The 17,439-nt window shown below is 51.3% G+C and overlaps 1 protein-coding gene across 1 annotated transcript in view; it reads right to left on the bottom strand.

The window, feature by feature from the left end:
* ADAMTS7 (ADAM metallopeptidase with thrombospondin type 1 motif 7) overlaps positions 1-17,439 on the bottom strand; it is a 47,017-nt gene that overhangs the window by 7,341 nt on the left and 22,237 nt on the right. Inside the window, exons 14-23 of the mRNA XM_085233925.1 lie at positions 16,181-16,301; positions 15,266-15,510; positions 12,619-12,760; positions 10,227-10,353; positions 9,888-10,101; positions 5,273-7,072; positions 4,059-4,211; positions 3,297-3,470; positions 2,843-2,989; positions 2,208-2,367 (exon numbers count right to left, since the gene is read on the bottom strand). Of these exons, the coding sequence (XP_085090051.1) occupies positions 2,208-2,367; positions 2,843-2,989; positions 3,297-3,470; positions 4,059-4,211; positions 5,273-7,072; positions 9,888-10,101; positions 10,227-10,353; positions 12,619-12,760; positions 15,266-15,510; positions 16,181-16,301 (3,283 nt within the window). The remainder of the gene's footprint in view (positions 1-2,207; positions 2,368-2,842; positions 2,990-3,296; positions 3,471-4,058; positions 4,212-5,272; positions 7,073-9,887; positions 10,102-10,226; positions 10,354-12,618; positions 12,761-15,265; positions 15,511-16,180; positions 16,302-17,439) is intronic.

The following is a 17,439-nucleotide window of genomic DNA, read 5'->3' as shown; positions in this document are numbered from 1 at the left end:
CTGATGCTCTTTGCAAAGGCAGTCACTGTGTTTTTTTCCATTTTCTGAGCTGCAAGAAATGACTGAAATGATCTGGTAACAGGCGTGGCTGATGTGAGTGTAAAAGCTTGGGGTCAGTGCGTAGGCATGGATGGAAATCAGAATGCAACAAGCTTTCCTGAGACAAACGCTGCTCTTATCTCACTGGCAGCCATGTCTGCAGTCCAGCAAATCTGCTCCTGCTCTTATCTTCTAGAGAGCGCTGCCAGCAGCAGAGAGGCGTCCTCCAGAACAAGGGGCAGCAGGGCCCTCCTGGCTGCCACGTGAGGAAGCAAATCCCATGCAGCCCCTGAGTCCTGTGCTGTGCCAGGGCAGTCAACTGGGGACAGTGACCATTCCCTCTCACCCTCAATGGCTCTGCTATAGGGTTCCCATCCTGCTTCCCCAGGTTGTCTCCCAGACACAGGGTGACTGCCTGTGGTTTCAGTTCTTCCTCAAGCTCCGTGATGCCTCATGCTCAGATCTGACATGGATTCTCCTGCTGTGGCACCACAGATGTTTGAGTTCCTTGTCTCTGTATGGAGTTAGAAGGCTGTCCCCAGCTTTGCCAGGACACTGGGGGGACAGATTTGAGGGACTGGCAGGCTCAGATGCCACCTGGGAGCCATCTGAGGACACAGTCAACCTTATCTTCTGCACTCGCAGCTGGATGCAGCTGTAAAAGTGCAAGAACATTTAAAAATAACTTCTGTGTAATCATCAACTAATTTATAACCCAGTGACAAAACTGGATTCTGGTTTTAATTAATTCCAACCTCCTTTAATTGAAGAGAGAAGATTGCCGGTGAGATGTTTGCTTATGTCTAATCTGCTCCATCTCCTTTAAAAATCCATCTGATTATGTTTTTAACATTTAAACTCTGCTGGGGGCATTCACATCTTTTAACGAGAACATAACTGTTCCCAAAAATGATCTTGCTGGTACCGGTGCACTCCATGTTACAGGAGATAGAGGCTCCTCGTCCTTCTAACGTAAACACATGAATCACCACAGCCCTCATTAATCTTGTGCAGTAAAGATCCTCTAGAGCTCAGGAAAGGGCCAGAGTTTACGTTCATGCCTTTTCTGGGAGCCTCTGCCTGTGGATTTACACATCTGTGATTTCCTGCCATGTGAAAGTTTTGTTCCTCCTCATAGTTTGGCAGGAAATGTTTGTATTTCCAAGAGGCGTTTCCTGCCCTGGGCCACAGCCAGAGCATTTATGTCATTTTTAATCCAGAATTATAACATTTATTTGTGTGCTTCCTACACATCTAAGTGGTTATTCTGATACAGCCTTGAATATGACGAGCATCTACACAGCTCTCATCACCAAGCCCAAGTGATGGGAATTTTCCCTTGACAAAAATAGCCGGAACTACACATCATTTCTTGACCAAACCTAATGGCTAAGGGCTGCCTGGAGGCTGGACAGAGCCACAAGTGCTGCTGTCCTGCCCTGCCCAGCCCCACAAGAGAGCTCAGCACATGAAATGTTTCTTGCTGGACAGACAAAAGCTTTTCTCTCCAGACAAATTCAAAAGATAAGGCTGATTAATGATTAACATGTTAATATCAGTGACATCTAATCCCCCCATTGCACTGCTTTTCCTTTTAAGAGCTCTTAACTCTTGTGGTACACAGGTATTTCCTGTAACTCTCTTGTCTTTCTCCATTACAACTTCTACCAGTCCTATGTAACGTAAAACATCAACCCCAGCCTCAACCCTGAGCATCGAGGCAAGGCAGCCCAACCCAGATGCACACTGAGATGTGGTATGAAGGCAGTTACACTTCTTGACTCCAGTAGGAGTATTTGTTGAAGACTGCCTGGAAGGCAGATTGGCACTGGCTGTGTGTCTGACTGGTAAGTGTTAGGTAATTAACATCAATTAGTATACATCACTGGATCCAGAGAAACTCAATAAAGAGAGGATTTGATTCTTATTCTATTGGAGCTGGTGGGATGTTTCACCTTGAAACAGGCAGGGATCAGTGACAGGAGGACTCAAGTGCTGCATCACATTAACCTAATGGTTCAGTTTATACAACACTCACAGCCAGGCTGCCAGAGCAAAGCACTTGCACCAGACAGCTCAACAAGCTCTTGGGGAGCACCACCACATTAAAGAGAAAACATCTGGTAACCAGGAAGGGCAGAAAGCCCCGCGGGGCATCGCTCACTCACCTGCCTCGGTGCCTTCGCAGTTCCGCAGGTTGCACTTCTGCGTGCTCTCAGGCCACGGCTCGTGGTCACAGAGGCTGCTGTCCTCCTGTGCCTGCCCAGTCTGTGTGTCGATGCACTTCACCTGGCGCCGCTGGATGCCCCCTCCACAGGGCACTGAGCACTGCAGGAGCAGGAAGCTGTCAGCCCCAGGGAGTGTCTGTGTTTTTATCGTAGTAGTCCCCAGTGCAGGGAGATTTTTTAGGTTTTTACTGCAGCATTCCCTGGTTTAGTTCAGAGAGTTGGGGTTCTGCCCGACGCCCTGGCATTGCTGCCCAGAGAAACTGCGATGCCCCAGCCCTGGAGGTGCCCAGGGCCAGGCTGGAAGGGGCTCTGGGCAGCCTGAGCTGGTGGGTGGCAATCAGCCCATGGCAGGGTGTGGGGCTGATAGTGCTTTAAGAGCCCTTCCAATCCAACCATTCTATTATTCAGCGCTAGGAATGTTTTCATATATTGCTTTTCTAAGGAAACCATGCCATGCAACGGGCACAAAGCCCCTGCTCAGCCCAGGGCTCTGCTGAGGAGCTACAACAGCATAGCCAGGAAGGTGCTGACCACAGAATCCACAAGAGAACTCTGTCCCCATCCCATGTGCTCACCTGTCCCCAGGAGCCCACCACCCATTTGGTGCAGGGGTGGCTGTTGCAGGGCCGGGTGTTGTTGGGCCGCAGTGTCTCATCACAGTGGCCCAGCTCTGGGCACGTCACCAGGCGCTCCTGCTCCCCTCCACCACATGGCTCCGAGCACTGCAGGGACACGAGTCATCAAATGGCGTAACTCATTGTATTGGTTTCTTAAGGAAAAGAGCTGCAAATGCCCCTACCAATACATAAACAAACACAAACCCTGCTTCCAGTGCTAAGCAACACCTTTGCAACTACAGCCGACATCAGCAGGTGGTTTCCTTCTTGACAATGGGTGCTCTGAATTGTGAAGTTTTCCAGAGCATGGAGGATACAGGAGCTCTGCTGCAAGCACCTACTCCTGCACTGCAGACAATAGTCAGCCTGACCCGCTGCCTCCCTGCCTGCTCAGCCCAGCCAGCAGCCCTACCTCTCTCCACGAGGACGTGTACCAGTCCAGGCACGGTGCGTTCTGGCAGGGCAGCTGCGCCGGTGGTTTGTAGAGAACAGCCTGGCAGTGGAAGGGCCGCAGCAGCCGCTGCTCTCTGGTGTCAACGCAGTGCACGTCCCGAACCTTCGTGCCCCTACCACAGTTCCTGGAGCACTGGGTGAACAAAAGGCACATCACAAGGGGGGCTGGGGCTGGGGCAGTCCTCCTGGAAAAGGGACTGAAGACACACTCCGCCTTGGGCTGACTTGAGTTAATACTCAACTTCTTTTCACCTCTTTCTCTAGCCAAAGCTAGAGAACAGCCCGTGGAGCTCTGAATCCATCACTACCTTCCTCGTGAAACCAACTGGCTTCCAGTTGTAACAGCAACAAAGTCTTTTGGCATTAGACAACTAGTGAGCTCCCATCCACACATCTCAGAGATCGAGGCCACCCAGAACAACCAGGGTCATGCCTCACTGTTTAATTTAGGGGATTCCTCCAACCTAACTGCAAACACATCCTGCTACTGCAGGTTCTCAACAGCATTTTCCAGATACCTTCAATGAGTTTTTGTGGCCCCAGCTTTTTAGCCACCCCAAAAGCAGAACAAATGCAAATTGAGAGGAAAGCAGCAAAAGCACACGCCGGCAGCATGCAACTCTCTATCCACTAGGCAGGTACCAGCCACTTTCCTTCTCCATGCATTATGAAGGGAAACACTCTGGAAGGAGAGACAGGGGCTGGGTGCACGCCTGCTTACCTTGCTCCAGTTCCCCACACGCCAGGACGAGCACGGTCTCAGGGAACACCTCCGAGCAGGGACGGGTTTGCTGGCGGCGGCGCAGTGCTGCTCAGTGCCGGTGCTGCAGCGCACGCTGCGCCAGATGGCACCCACACCACAGGTGGCCGAGCACTGCAAGACACGGGCAGCCACTGACACACCTGGGGCTGACGGCAGCGCGGCGCTCAGCTCACAGCTGCTGTGCTGGTGGAACCGGGCCGTGCCACAACAAGGCATGGCCATGGGATGGAAGGAGCTTCACAGTCTGCGGCCAGCAGCACCTGGGCTGAAAGTCCAGAGTGGGAGGCAGGCAGACCTGTGTCTGGAAGGAGGAAAACCCACTCCTACACTTTTTTGTAGTTGTTTCTGTTTTGAGATTGTTCCTTCTCTCCTCACACGGGGAATCCCTGGCTGACAGGGGTGGCCTGAGGTTTTTCACTGTGAGAACACAGTGTGTTAACCAGCACTAATTGTTCAGTAGTTTGAGCGCTCTCTCAAAACATGTTTTATGCCTCCATGCCTCTCTTTCACAAGCACTGTTAGTCCTGCTTTTTTACTACTACAAACTCCAGTAAAGTTTTGTCTTCTGTTCACCCCACCTGAAAGGTACTGCCTTCATCTCCCTTGCAGATTCACCCCTCGCTTTCCGGACTGCTCAGGGACAGTAGGAGCCCTCTCACAAAGGCCATATCTGTGATTGTATCCTAGTGACAGCAAGTATTGTCCTCAAAGTTACTGGGTCCTTTGTGCAGCCTCCTTAAAAGAGTCCCCCAGTGCTCAGTCTCCAGTGATTCTCCAGTCTCCACTGAAGGCCTCTTGTTTTGTGTGTGCTTTCTGATAAAAGCCTATTACCATGAATTGCAGGAGCCATCTGTCTGTCACTGCAAACGCTATGCAAAGAGCAGCCATGAGACAGCTATGCAGTGAAACGATAGCTGATAATTACTTATAATTCCCCCTTCACTACATTCAGCACAGCCCCTTCCCTTTGGTAATGTGCAACCTTACTGCGCCTTAACTTTGACATTTAAACCTTTGCTGTTTTGTGGAATATTTTAAGATAACTCTGCTATGGCAGCAGCTTGCTCCTGTGCCCGTCTCCTGGCAATGCCATAGAGTATTCCTAGGAAAGGCATGGTTCTCCTATTCCTAAAAACAGCCCCACTATGCTTTTAGTGGGACCCGACACATACCTCGCTCCAGTTGCCGACCTCCCAGCTGGGCATTGCAGTGCCTGCTATGGTGGTAGGAGGCAGCAGCAAAGCCTCCTCTTGCTCCCAGGCTGGCAGAGGTGTGGGGGTGGGCTGGGGCACCTCGTGCTCCCCAGCACCGTAAGCAAGTGTCCCTGGGGCTGCTGATGGTGAGTGCTCCTCAGGAGCTGTGTGGCTGATTGGAGCCACGCTGGAGTGCTGCTGGGTGCCGGGGGATGCTGGCACTGTGTGGTAAGGCACCTGTGTTGCCCTTGGTCCCCATTTAGCCCCCGGCACTGCTGAGGGCTCGGAGGGTGATGCTCCTGTGGGAGGGCTGTGAGCTGGGGATGCTGGCATGGCTGGCACCAGGGCGCCTTGTGGGGTGAGGTCACCGGCAGTGAGCTGTGTCAGCGGTCCCAGCGTGGTGGGGGACACAGGCACTGGTGGCAGCGATGTTGTGGTGGCCACTAAGGGAGCCAACATCAGAGACAGATGGCTGTGGTTCCCTGGCTGCTGCCCTGCCTCTCCTCCAGGGCCCACGGTGGCATCTGCAGGATGGGGGCTCTCACTGGGACCTTCCACATGCCTTCCCATCTCCTGCTGTGGGCTCTGTGCAGTGGGGGAGTTTGGAGCCACCCTATCTGTCACACGCAGCTGCTCTTCAGTCACCGTTGCTGCATGTGTGTGTGCAGTCCCCTCCAGTGCCGGTATTTCTGCCCACTCTTCCTGCTCTTTGGTCTTTGAGGCAGCGCTGTTATTATTACCAGTGATGACAAATCCCATTTCCCTTGAGTTTTCATGGCCCTCCTTAGTGCTGCCTACACTATCAGGAGCCACTGTGCTTGCACGGTCCTGGACTCTGTTTGCAGGCTCTCCCACAGGCTGCAGACTATCAGGTGTACCGCCTGCACCAGGGCTGTCCCTGTCAATGGGCAGCAGTGTAGAGGGACTGGTCGGGGTCCAGGAATCAAGGCTGTGAGCTGGAGCATCCCATGCAGGACTGGTGCCCACCAGTGTAGCACCCAGGGAAAGCCTAGGGAGCAGCAGGCTGCTGGTGGAGCCATGACTCACTGCGGGCTGGGTGGGCAGTGGATCCTTGGAATAGGGCACAGACAGGTCTTCCCCCTCATTCCTTGTGAGAGCAGGAGCAGTGGCACTGGGAGTGGCTGTCCCCATTTCTTCACCCTCAGGGAACACACCAAATAGGTTGCTAAAGACCAAACCTCCTGACTCAGTCTCCTCTTTGCCATGCGCAGGAGCAGAAACATTTGCTTTGTCTTCCTTCACCAGATCTTCCTCATGTTCTCCTCCTCCCAGCTTCCTGGTGTGCAGGACATCCATGGGCATCTCAGGAGACTCCTCCACATCGTTGCTGCTCCACTCTGGCTTAGGGCCCTCGCTTTTGGTCTCCTTCTCAGTGAAGGGGTAGTATGACAGATCCTCATGAAAGTTGATAAAATTGTAATCATAGTAAAAATCATCAACAAAGAAATTTCCCTTTCTGGTTGAGAAGTCGTCTTCAGTTATGATATTGACATCATTGGACTCGGGGATATTTGGAATTATGGGGTTAAATTGGGGAATATGGTTATTTGGAATGTAATTTATTTCATTAAAAATCTCTCTGCTGGAAGAGCCGCTGCCAGACCAGTCAGTGTTGGCGTTGTCTAATTTCTTCTGGCACTGTGGCAAGGAGCAAATAGTTTCCGAGCTGGGTCTTTGTGCAGGGTCACAAGTTGCTTGAGTATTATTGCTGCAGTAAACAGGGCGTCTTTGTGTTCCATTCCCACATGTTGCTGAGCACTAGGAAAGGAAGAGGAACAAAAATTTCAGAGACAGGAGCATGGTGTTGTAGGATGGTGAGAAAAAAGTGAAGTTTGGGCAGAGGGCAAGGGGCTCTGCCTCTGTGACCAAACAGCTGGGTATGCTGACTCCTGCTGTGGCCCTGCGTTCTGCACATCCCATCGTGGTGTGGGGTCATCAGCACGGCTGCTGGCTGAGTCGAGCACTGGGGCTGTCTCTCCACTACAGACTGTCTTAGGAAGGCACACATGGCAGGGCATTTTGCACAGGGTGATCCTTGACCTGCACTCCAGATAGAAATGATTTTCCCTGGAGATAGACATTGTGAAGGGCTTTGGGCTAGATGATCTAATAGGTCTTTTCTTTGCGACCTATCGCCACGAATTACATCTCTTCTGGAAAAGCATTTTTTAAAGAAGGGAATAATAACATGGGTGTTGTCCCAGTAAGTGAAAGAAAAAAGCAAGGGTCAATAAGCAGCTTTGTAGAGGACACCCCCTCCTCCACCATAATAGTCCCTTTGAGATTGCTCAGTATAAAAGAACCCACAATCTGCAAAGAGAGACAGCAATATTTTCTGCAAGAGAAGTAAATTGTAGCGCTACTAACATCACATGTGGGCTGCTCAAGCCACAGGCTGCTGCAGTTTGCTACAGCAGATGCACAGAGCATTAGTCACATACATCAGCATGCCTCGCACAATGCAGCCAGCAAGAACAAATAATTTCCAAGTCAAACAAATCCAACAGAGGGGATTTCTGCAAAAGTTGTTGTTCTCAGGATGAAAACAGATGGGCTGAGAGGTGGAGGTGAATGCACAGCCATCAGCACTGGAAGCTGAGTGCAAGGTGGGCAGAGAGAGCCCTCAGGGTACCCACAGAGCCTCAGGACCGGGCTGGCCTGGAAATGTGGTTCTCAAATAATTTATACTTGTCTATTTTGAGCCTTTCTTGTGTTTGCTCAGCCCTTGCAAGGGCCCAGCGCCCAGATGGGACCCATAACACTCCCTGCACTGGTGCTGGTGGGCCTCACATGGGATGTGCCCCCCTCGGTCAGATGTGTGTCACCCTGTGGGCCGTGTCCCTTGGCTGCCCTGAGAGGTGCTGCCCCTGTACTGGACACAATCCCCTATTTATGAATCTCCTGGGAAATGCTGAGGAGTGGAAGTGATCCTAAGGAATGTGCCTGGCACAGGGCAGGGTTCATAAAACTGCATGGCCATCACTGGGCACTTCCACCCTCCACACAGTGTCACTGAAATGCAGCATTTCCGCTTGTCTGCCTCTGCAGCGGGGTGCAAGCAAGCTGCCTCACCCCACCAGGACAGCACTGCCAGATCAGGGGAAGCACGGGTCACCACAGAGCTAAAAGTTCTTAGCAAATGGCTCCAGCTCCATCCAGGAGATAAGCTCCAGGAATCACAGCTCTCAAAGGGGAAAGGAAGAGGGTTATTTGCCGAGCCTCAGTTATCAAGAAAGCCCCTGAGGCACAGATAAGAAACCACTGCTGTTAGTAGCTGCACAGGGGGAACAAGCATTGGTAGGAAAGTTCGGCTCCCAGCACAGGGCTGCAGGAGGCATCACTGCAGGAGGCATCACTGTGCCAGGCTGCTGAGTGGGACGTGCTTTTGCAAGCATGCACCAGGGTCTGCAAATATACAAAAACACTGAACCTCCTCTTATTATCCCTTTTTATGGGTAGATAAACCAGGTTTCTGGAAAGCTTCCCAGCCTCTCACATTTCCCTGCTTATTGGTGGTGGTGGCAATGTAGAAGAAAGAGAACTCTCACTTTAAGTGAAAGAAGAACAGAAAAGTTACAGACATATTAAAATCTCAAGCACGTTTTCACGGTTTCACAGATGCATAGATGGCAAACCCAAAGAGGAGCATTGTGACAGCCTGTGCTGGCTCAATACACAGCACAGACCTCAGGGCAACTTGGAATTCAAGATTTTTCCTTTAAACTATTGCAGCCTTCTTTCTCAACCGTGCTATTGTGTCTTTTGTGGGCCTCTAGAAAAATATTTCTAAATAGCTCTCATTTAGCCTTCAAATTTTCTGTTCACATTTTTATTCTGTTTGTTTCTTAGCAACAGGCTCTGTTCCCAGGCTCTGATTTGCCTCCTGATACTTTTCTTTACACTGAACACTTTCTGAAACCAATGCTCAAATTAGGAGTTGTGCCTCTTTGGTTAAAAAACCTCAACCACAAAAGTAAAAATAAGGCTACACAGAGTGCCCACTGAACACAGCTTTTCTACTCCTCTCTCTTTTTAAGTATATTGCTGTAAAACTGCCCAGGGCAGCCTGGCAGCAGAGGCCAGGCAGCCACATAGCCAGCGTGTGTGGATGCAGAGCAGATGTCCATCTGCCAACAGGCAAGTGCATGGCACAGCTGGACCCCTGGCTGGCCTGCAGCACCTTGCCTCTGCAAGCACAAAATGTTTTTAAGGCTTCTGCCAAAACAAAGGAGAAAGATTTGTGGGGAAAGATTTGCACACTGAAGGCTTCAGTATCTCCTGTTTCTGCCTTTCTTGCATCAAGCATGGAGTATGGCCTTGTTCTTGATGGAGAAAGCAGCGTAACTCATACAAGAAGTGAAACAGTCAGACATCCTGGTGCTTTTTCCTTAGTGAGATTTTCCTGTACCACAAAATTCTTTTGTGAGAGATGTGATATCGTATGCACACTCCAGAACCACTTTGCCCTGTAGCCAGGAGTGCCCCTGCCTGCTCCAGGACATCCTGGTGGCACATCATCTGTGTTCCTGCCAGCTTTGCAGGAAACTGCAACCACCCCTGTGATGTGTCTCACCTCTGACCAGTTCCCCACAGCCCACTGAGAGGGACAGGGGACATCCCGATGGCAGGGAGCGGTGGCTTCTGGTTTGGAGAGGTGCTGGCAATCTGCTTGCTGCAAAGCTCTCTGCTCATCCAATCCCACACTCTGGATGCAGAGCACTGTCCTCTTCATCAACCCTGACGTCCCACATGTGGCTGAGCATTTTTGCCACTCACCAACCCACCACCTGGGGGAAAATAAAGGGGAAAAAACGCTGCAGCCAGCGCCCACCAGGCAGGATCTTCCCCCTGCCCCTGCAAGGATTGCTTGGACAAGGGTATGTTGAGAAAGAGCAATAAAGAGACAACAGACCTTGCTGGGCAGGGCTCCTCATTGCACGTCCTTTGCTGGTCATCAGGCCGTGTCAGTGTGTCACAGTACTGCTCCTCCACGATGCCAGCCAGCTTTTCCACACAGTGCACAATCTGCCTCTGCACCCCTGGGGACACAGACAAGACTTGGCTCTCCACAGAACTCAATTCAGAGCACTGAGCGTCCTCTAACAGCATGCAGCAGGAGACCCTGCCATTGCCTTCAGACACCAAAGCCAGAATATTAAACCTCCACTTAAACTTGACCTGAAACTTGAGAGCCCATTTTTCACATGCCGCCAACTGCACCAGCACTCCCACTGTACCCAGCTGGGAAAAGCTAGATACCAGATACATGATACATACATGATTAGAGCTAGGAAACTTTACTGTGCTGGAAAATGATTCTGAATATGGAGCTGCACAAGCTGGGACAGTCTAGGCTGCATGGACGTTACCACCACTGGTGCAGCCAGCACAGAGGACCCTGGGCATCAGAAGCAGAGGACAGCAGCCAAAGCACCTCCCAGGGTTTGAGGAGGGACTGCAGAAAGGTTTGGCAAATCTTGTGCTTACTTAAAAAAAAAAAAAAAAAGAAGAAGCATCAGATTCTACCTGCTCTTTCAGGGCACAAAGATGCCAGGAAATACCCCAAGAAATGCCAAGAATTTCCATGGGTCTTCCCCAGTCCTACTCCTAGCCTCTGTACCCTGACACCTCCTGCCCCTGTCCTGCAGCACTCGCAGGTGATTTTGCAGGATGACCTCACTTCCACCGTGCTGCTTTGCTATCGGCTTTTGTCCTGCTTTTTGCAATACATACTTGACCTGTGACTTGAGAGAGCTGTAAATAACAGTGACCAGCTGTGTGGTGACGGGGCTGCTGAGTTCTGCTGGGGGAGCTCCCAGTGCTGTAGCTCCAGTGCTCAGAGACTTCTGAATGTGTATGGGGTTTGCAGGGCTCTCCCAAATCTCAAATATCTCAGCTCTGGGAATGACTCCAATGGAGTAAGTGTCCTCATCAGCCAACTCCTGCCTCATTTACTCCTGTATTTCCATTCTGTTTTGGAAGCTATCAACCAAGCCATGCAATGGAATGTTGGTTTTAAATAAAAGAAAGTGACTTTGACTGCTATCTTCTTTTAACAGCACAGGCTGCAGAGCAGCATGTCATGGGCACCCATGCAAATCCACGGCAAAGATCTCTTGTAGCAAAAATACATTAAAAGGCCAACAAATTCACGCAGCTCCACATCTCTCCTGCTTCAGGGCAGGAAAAAAACTCTATCTTCCAGGAGAAGGAAGGAAATATCTCCTAGCTCTCAGTACTGCCTAAAATGGATGAGTGTTTGTGAAGTCTCCTCACTTTTCACACAAAGGGATCCTTCTTTTTTCCTCTTAACTCTTACCCAGACCTGCTGTGCAGCTGCTCTCGAGGAAGTGCTTGCTGGTCCCAGCCTTGCTCTGTGCCCCGTGCAGGACCCACCCCTCCCCATGGGTGCTATCCTCAGCCCTGCACTGCTGCAGGGAACGTTCAGCTCGGGAGAAAGCCAAAAAGCTTGAGACAGAGAGAGAGAGAGAGATTGAATCCTTCTGATGTCTATTTACAATGTAAAGTGAAAACACTCACTGCTGTCAGTTCTGCGGAGTGCCGTGAGACCAAACGACCACACATGCTCACACACACATCCCTCGAAAGTCTCCTGTCTCATGGGGCCTGGGATGCCTGGGATGTGGTGGGGAGGAGGGGACATCAGGATGTGGCACCCTGGGGCTGGTGGCTGCAGCCACGACAATGATGTCCTGCCCCCACCAATACCCTCTGAAGTGCTCTCCGAGGTGCTCTCTGTAAAGCTCCTGAAATAATCTCCCCTCCAGAGGCCTGGCCAGGCTGCAGACCGGCCATCTGACACTCTGATTTCTCAAAGCTCTTTTGTCTCAACCAACCCGACAGCCCAGGAACACCCGGCACAGTAACAGGACACCGAGCTGAGGAAAGTGCTGATAAAGAGTGGGCTCCCAGTGGCCGAGTGCAGTGGGGGCCACCGAGGAGTTACAACCTCAGCAGATGCTGTCTTTTTTTTTTTCTCTCCAAGAACTCCTGAAACCAAAGACCCAGGAATTTCTAAGGCAAATGCGAGCAATGGGCTCTGATATGGCTGTGATGGGGAACGCGGCCCAGAGCACGTGCAGCTCTTGCCACCAACTGCTTCTCAAACATCTGCCGTGATGCAGGGTGCAGCACGAAGACAGCGGTCCCTTTGGCTCCCTGTACCACAAAATCCTGCCTGCGTTTGCACTGTCTGCAGTGAGAAGGAGATCAAGGATGACAGAAGAAGCGGCAAGGACTGGTGGGCCATGCCCTGCGATACGGGGATGCTCTGCCAGACTGACCGGTGCCACAGGTGGCGGTGCACGTGGTCCAGGAGCCGAAGCGCCACAGGAACTCGGCCCGCTCGATCTCGTTCTCGCTGTCAGCTGCCCGCTGGATGGTGTACTGGTAGCGCACACCAGGGTTGGTTTCCTGGAACAACAGCTGTGGGGAGACAACAGGAGGTGAGAGACGAGGTTGGTGCAGAGTCTGACTGCTGCGTTGCAGGGCTTTTCGAGGAGGCAGGAACCCCCTGGCACAGCCACGCAGGTGTCACTGTCCAGCTCGGTACCAGTGCAGCGTTTGTCCCCTCACTGCTGGCCATGGACAGCAATGGTCTAGCTGCTGCTGCTGCGCTCTAACAGCAGCACGCAACCATGCCAGAAACAGTATTTAGCATGTAGTCAAAGTGTGTAAGAGAAGAGGAAATGCCCCAGCTGACCCCACTGAGAGTACTGGGCTTGTGGAAACATAAGGTAATAATAAAAAGTAACAGCAAGAGCACTGAAAACTGCCACAGCTTCAGTTTTATGTCTCTGCCAAAGAGTGTGGAAGGATCCTCCCGTTAATCCTCACTGGTCTCACTGCCAAATGCAGCTGCATCCAAAGACCTCCTCAAGGCTCAGCATGGCTTGGACCTTCCCTCTGAAGGGTCCTGCTGTTCCCTGTCCCAGGCAGAGCTGGGTGAGGAAGTTTTGCAGGCCACCACTGAGCCCAACATGGCACATGGTGCACCAACGTCTCCCTGCAAGGACTGCACTGCTGCCTGCTCCCTTCAATGGCAGCACACTGCAGCAGCTCTCACGGCTTGAAATCATGGGTACCCAGCCCAGCCCCTGTTCACATCTGCAGCCTGCTGTCAATGTCAGTGATTTGACCATGCCAGGGATGCAGACTGGTATGCACCATGCACATCGTGCAGAGTGGCTGGGGGTCGCACCCTCCCCTTGGTGCAACACTCCAACTGCCGTGGTGCGAGAAGGGCTGGAGACAACAGCGAAGAATCAACAGGCAGCAAACACTCAGTGGCTGGCTGGTAACAGGCGTTGGAAAGAATGTCATTAATTTCTCCCCACTTGAAACGTGGCTCTCACTGCTCTCCAAATGAACGCGGCTGCTCCTATGGTTAATGCAAGCCCTGCCCAAAGTGCCTCCAGCAGCAGTCAGCACTCAGGAAAGGCTGTGAGTTTAAATGTGTTTTTTTTAGCCTAAGTGCTCCCATTATTGCCAAGGCTTTGTTGTTCTTGGAGCTTTGGCAGGAGCAAGGGCATCTTTCCAAAACCTCTTCATGAATATTGAAACATTTCTGTCAAAAGGTTTTAATTAGGTTACGAATCCCAGAAAGAGTCCCAGCAATTTGCTGGTGCTGAACATGCCAGTGTTGATACTAGCAGATACTAGCAATGCTTGGAGGCAGAAACACAAATGCAAAAGGCAAAGACTTTTGGCCAGGCATGGGGTCACAGCTCCAGGGCCATCCCTGCCTCTGCCCCAGGGAAGCCACTCAGGAGGAGAATGCACACCTGGGGAAAATAAGCCATGAACGAGCCTCTGCAAAGTGCTGAGCCCCATGCTCCCAGCATCCTCTTCCCTGCCCAGCTCTGCAAGCCTGGGTTGCAGCACAGTGAGAACCCCTGATTTCCTCCTGCTGCTGCACTAATTAAAGCAGTGCACTCAGGAGATCTCTCTTCCTTTGTTTATCAGAAGGTGGCTAAAAGGGAAAAAACGAGGTTAAACCACAATCATGAAGCAAACCTCCAGGGCTGAAGCTTTATTCATTCCTATGGCCTGTTCAGGGTGATTTAAAAGAAAACATTTTCTTTACACTGTAGATTGTATAACCCTCCCTTGGCAGCTCTTTAGTGGAAATAAGGCAAAAATTAATAGAATAGGATGGGTTTGCAAAACAAGACAATGATAAGCTAAGCACCAGAGCTGCTGCTGCTTAGGCAAGTTATGGGGCAGCACCTGGCTTTTGTAAGAAGTGTTCCCAAGACACACCGAGTGTGAACTGGGAATAGAAATTCTCACATGGCAAAAAGAGTGAAGTTCAAGATTTCTTGTTATTTCAGAAGATTTCAAAGGTTCCTCTTGGATTTTTTCCCTCCAGTGCTTTGTGAGGAAGCAAAGCCTGACTTACAAAAACCACGAAGGTATCACTCAGGCTTTGGACCTGCCTGTGCATCCCCTGAGGAGTATGAGCCCTTGCCCAGACCCCAGCTGCTGCACGGGGGCCCAACGCTGGCAGGAATGTGACGGCTCCCAGCTCCCTGATGCCTCCACCACCTCCACTTGGACTCACGGGCTGCTCCACCCCTGGCAGAAACACCATGGGCTCTTCTCTTGCTCTTGATAAGATATGGAAAAGGCTCCGGAAACCAGCTATTTCTTTTTATACTCTCTCTCCTCAGTAAATATTTTGAGGAATGCTGCAAGCTGGATGAGGCTCAGCTGGAAGCAGCAGACCCACCCCAAGTTCAGAAACGTGCTTCCTGGGCCAGCAGCACACACTTGGCTGCCTAAGATGAAAAAACATGCACAGGGAGGAGACACCCAGCCTCATCCTGTGGATGGCCATGAGGTCACCTCAGCAGCACAAGGGAAGCTCCTGGCTCTTCCCCCTCATCCTTCCCAGCTGCAAACCCCGATTGCCCAGAACCCAGAGCATACCTGGATCCACACAGGTTCCACAGTGGGCCCTGGAGAGGTGAGGTTCTCCCAGTTTCCCGTCCTCTCATAGGTGAAAGTGGTCCCTGCCACCCTGTAATCCCCGTTCCACTGGATGGTCCAGCCACCGTTCAGGAAATACTTCTCTGGGTCTTCACTCCTCAGTGCCAGAAAATTTCCAGCTTCTGCGACTTCTTCAATCCGGATCTCTCGGGCTCCAACAGGGATAATCCCAATATCAACATAACCTGTGAATGCAATCAAGCATTTGCTCCAGGGAGTCAAGGATATGATCAGCCCTCTAGGGTGTGGAGACAGTACCCAGACATCTGTTTTGAGGTCATTAGACACAAAGAGCAGTAAGGGAGTATTTTTCCTGCAAGAGGCAAGAAATGGAAAGACGACTCTTCATCTCCTCTGTTACTTCTTAGACCTTATAAAAATCAACAAGTCTGGACTAATGAAAGACTGCAAATGAGCAGCATGAGTGAAGCAAGCAATTAGTGCCACTCTAGCTGAACACACAGGAATGAAGCCCTGTGTCTCCTGGTTTCCCACACAGCACTTTCCAGCCTGGAGCAGCAATGGCGCTTGCAGAGCCATCCCCTTTCTCTGAGTGCCGTCTCCCACAAACTCCCTGCAGCCATGGGGTCTTGTCTGCAAAACCTTCACCCTGCTCTGCTGATCAAGGGAAAAATGAGCTCTGCAGACCAGGGCAGCTTGTTTTAAGGAAGCCATTTAAAACAACAACTCGTTTTTCTCCTCCCCAGCGGCTGGAAGCTGCTCTGCTCCCCCCACCACTTTGCAACAAAATGTTTGGTGCCTGGGGAAGCTGTAGATACTGGCAGCCAGGAGCATGCTGCTCATCCTTCCCACTTAGGTGTGTCTTGCCTTAAGGAGAATGCCACGTGTCCTTACCCAGTCCCTCGCTGTCCTCAAACGTCTTCTTAACAGTGTGGCAGGTGGAGCCATCCCCGTGGCAGACACCGCACCGATCTTCCACTGCGTTGGAGTCGATCTCATAGTCGCAGCCCACGTTCTGTAACACAGCCCCATCAGCCCTGGCCCCGTGCCTGCACCCATTTACACCCACCCAGGATTTCAGTGTGACACAAGCAGCCGAAAGTGGAAAACAACCACAGTAACAAGGGCCAGCCTCAGTGGACAGATAATGCTCCTGAATGGCAAGAAATAAGAACCACAGATCGGAGAGTGGAGTGAGCTGGAGTCTTTTTGCAGGATGGATGGTGATGCATCCCAGTCAGCTGTTAAAACGGGTTTCTTGCCTGCAGCCTTGCCATCCTGTTTGTACCACTATGAAAAGTCAGATCCACATCTTGCTGTCAGCTTTCCCTGCCTTGTTCTGCAGCCTGTGCCTAGCCAGGCAAGCCTCTTGGTCCTTGGCCCTGCCAGTCCTGTTGCAAATATTTCCCCAAATTCTGCTGGAGCTCTCAACACTTCAGACCCAGGCAGCTGCTAAATCACTTGACCAAACTGCGATTCCATCTGACACTGTACAATAAAAGCTGCAGCCAACTCCCCAGAGGTCCCACTGGGTCCTGTGCCAATGAGGAACCTTTAGTCTTAGCTCCACAAGGACTTATCCAGGGAGTCACTTGCATATACATGCTAGAAAAGGAGCACTATTTTTGCTACTGCAATGTTTTGTAGAAAGCCAGGCTTAATTCTGGTGACGGAGCCAGCAGCAGGCTTGCAGTCAGCAAGTATTTCATGTATGCAGTTCTCTTTTAGGGAATATGCTGTCATCTGTGGAGAACTGCTGGATCTCTTTTCTATGTGCCAAGTAAAAACCATGACCCGAGCTCTCTGAGCCTGTGCCTGTGCATGTGTGCTGCAGCCTTTGAAGTAACTTATAGCCTATTAAAGGAGGAAACAGGACCTTCTCAGAGCCTCCTGCTGTGCAGAGCAATTGCCATTGGCCTGTACCTGGTATTGCCAGCAGCACAGCCAGGAAGAGGAAGAAGCTTCCACGAATGGCTCTTCTGTAAGAGGATGCAAAGAAACTTGATTACTGATTATTTTTGCTTGCTTCTCTTTGTGCTGTACAGAGCACGAAGGCCCTCAGCAGCCCCCAGAGCTCCATGGAAGAGGCAGGGAGATGAGCATTCTGCTCCCTGGTGCTTCTGGTTCCTTGCAGGAAAGGTGCTCTCCCTGGC

The sequence above is a fragment of the Meleagris gallopavo genome, chromosome 12 (assembly GCF_905368555.1).
Source record: "Meleagris gallopavo chromosome 12, MGAL_WU_HG_1.1, whole genome shotgun sequence".
Taxonomy (NCBI): Eukaryota; Metazoa; Chordata; class Aves; order Galliformes; family Phasianidae; genus Meleagris; species Meleagris gallopavo.
The sequence above is the reverse complement of the archived record's forward strand: the minus strand, read 5'-3'. Positions and strand labels throughout refer to the sequence as shown.